Raw genomic sequence first — 1,707 nt, forward strand, 5'->3', positions numbered from 1 at the left:
ATAAATACATATGTAGTGGTAATAAACAGCTTGATAGCAAAAGAAATATTCATGTTATATAAATAAATCTCAAGATAAACTATTTTTGTTTGCATTAAATACTTTTTAGGCATGTTTTCCATCTATTCCTCATAAATCCTCTTTAGGTTACAGAAAATTAAAGATAATAATCAGAACGTAAAAAAGAAATTAAAGCAGATAACTGAGAAAACCACGTCTGTAGAAGAGAAAGCTACCAATTTGGAAGATATGCTAAAGGAAGAGGAAAAAGGTGTAAAGGTAACATTTAGTTTTAATTTTTTTAAATTCACAGAAAATTTAGCAAGAGTGAATTAATGAGAACTCTTGGGATCAGAGGACTAGGAGGTCTTGTAGGAGGCTCTGCTTTTTGATATGATCACATTTATAATCTAGTTTTGGACCTCTTTTTATGTATTGCTTCTGAAGATGATCTTAGCCTCCTCTCTTCTTAAGCTACTAAATCTCCATTTGCTCCACTTTCAGCATTTAACTTTGATGCCTTTTTGAAAAGGTAGCTCCTCCACCAACCCAGATTCCATTCCTTCTCCAGACTACTGTGTCTATGTCCCTGCCATCATCCATATATTTTTTGGTACATTGCATACATATTTTTAAAAGTGCTTTTGTTTTACAAATGATTTCTACCTGATTATCATTTTATTTTGTTTTTTTGTTTGTAATGGAATCCCCCTGATTGTCTGCATTCATTATCTGTATTTCTTCCTCATCTATTAATACTATCTCTTTAACTCCTTACAGTCTGGAAACATTTTTTGATAAATGAACTTTAAAATGCTGTCACTTTACTAACTCTACTGGCATTCCCTTGGTACTCCATTCTCTTTGACATGTTGTTAGCATTAAAACCAATTTTTTAGGAACTGGAAAAGGCTGGTTTACCATTTCTTCACTGAAAACTTCAAAGTGACTTTAAGTATGACCTAACACTGTAGACACTACTTCTTGCTTTTACTGTTTTCTTTGTATGTGTGTGTGTGCGTGTGTGTGTGCGTGTGCGTGTGCGTGTCTGCGTGTATCTGAAGATGATGGCAAAATCTCCCAACATTTTCTGAGGTGGCTCCACTTATATTTGGTTAGAATCCAGCTTCCTAAATGTGCTATAAAAATTTCTGAGTAATGAAGTCTTGCAGCAATCTTGACCTCAGTACTATTTGAGCCCAAATTGGACAACAGTATTTTAAAAAGTTGTGTGGGTTTTTTTCCCCTGAGAGCATGATTTTCTATGGCATATAAGTTGGGACAGTATTAGAACTTATCAGAAACCTGCAAAGACTTTGTAGTTCATATGAAATAGACCTTTTGATCACAGAGAATTAAACACTTCAGATATTTTTGAAGAAATTAGCTGAATTAGGAAAAAATAATATTGGCAGTAGGTATACTGATCATGTAGTAGGGCTGTGTTCATAATCTTCGTTTTCTGATGCTGTTGATTTTTATATGTTTGTTTGAAAAAATCTCAACTTTATCTTTTTTGGAGATGTACTGTGTTATTCACCACCAAGCACTGACTTTAAAATTCTGCCTCACAGTCTCTGAGAGGGTCTAAAGACAGTGAATATTGTCTATTATATGAAAAGTAATGTACTGGATATCAGATTATGTTTCTTGCTTTGTGAAGATTTAAATAGGCCAATCACAGATTTATTTTGTTTCATATTGCTC

General features: G+C 33.4%; 1 protein-coding gene across 1 annotated transcript in view; it reads left to right on the forward strand.

Annotated features, from left to right (window-relative positions):
• Window positions 1-1,707, forward strand: part of CCDC39 (coiled-coil domain containing 39) — a 90,796-nt gene that overhangs the window by 42,705 nt on the left and 46,384 nt on the right. Inside the window, exon 9 of the mRNA XM_012639318.1 lies at window positions 154-279. Coding sequence (XP_012494772.1) covers window positions 154-279 — 126 coding nt within the window. The remainder of the gene's footprint in view (window positions 1-153; window positions 280-1,707) is intronic.

This window comes from Propithecus coquereli, unplaced genomic scaffold, assembly GCF_000956105.1.
Source record: "Propithecus coquereli isolate 6110/MARCELLA unplaced genomic scaffold, Pcoq_1.0 Scaffold14, whole genome shotgun sequence".
Lineage (NCBI taxonomy): Eukaryota > Metazoa > Chordata > Mammalia > Primates > Indriidae > Propithecus > Propithecus coquereli.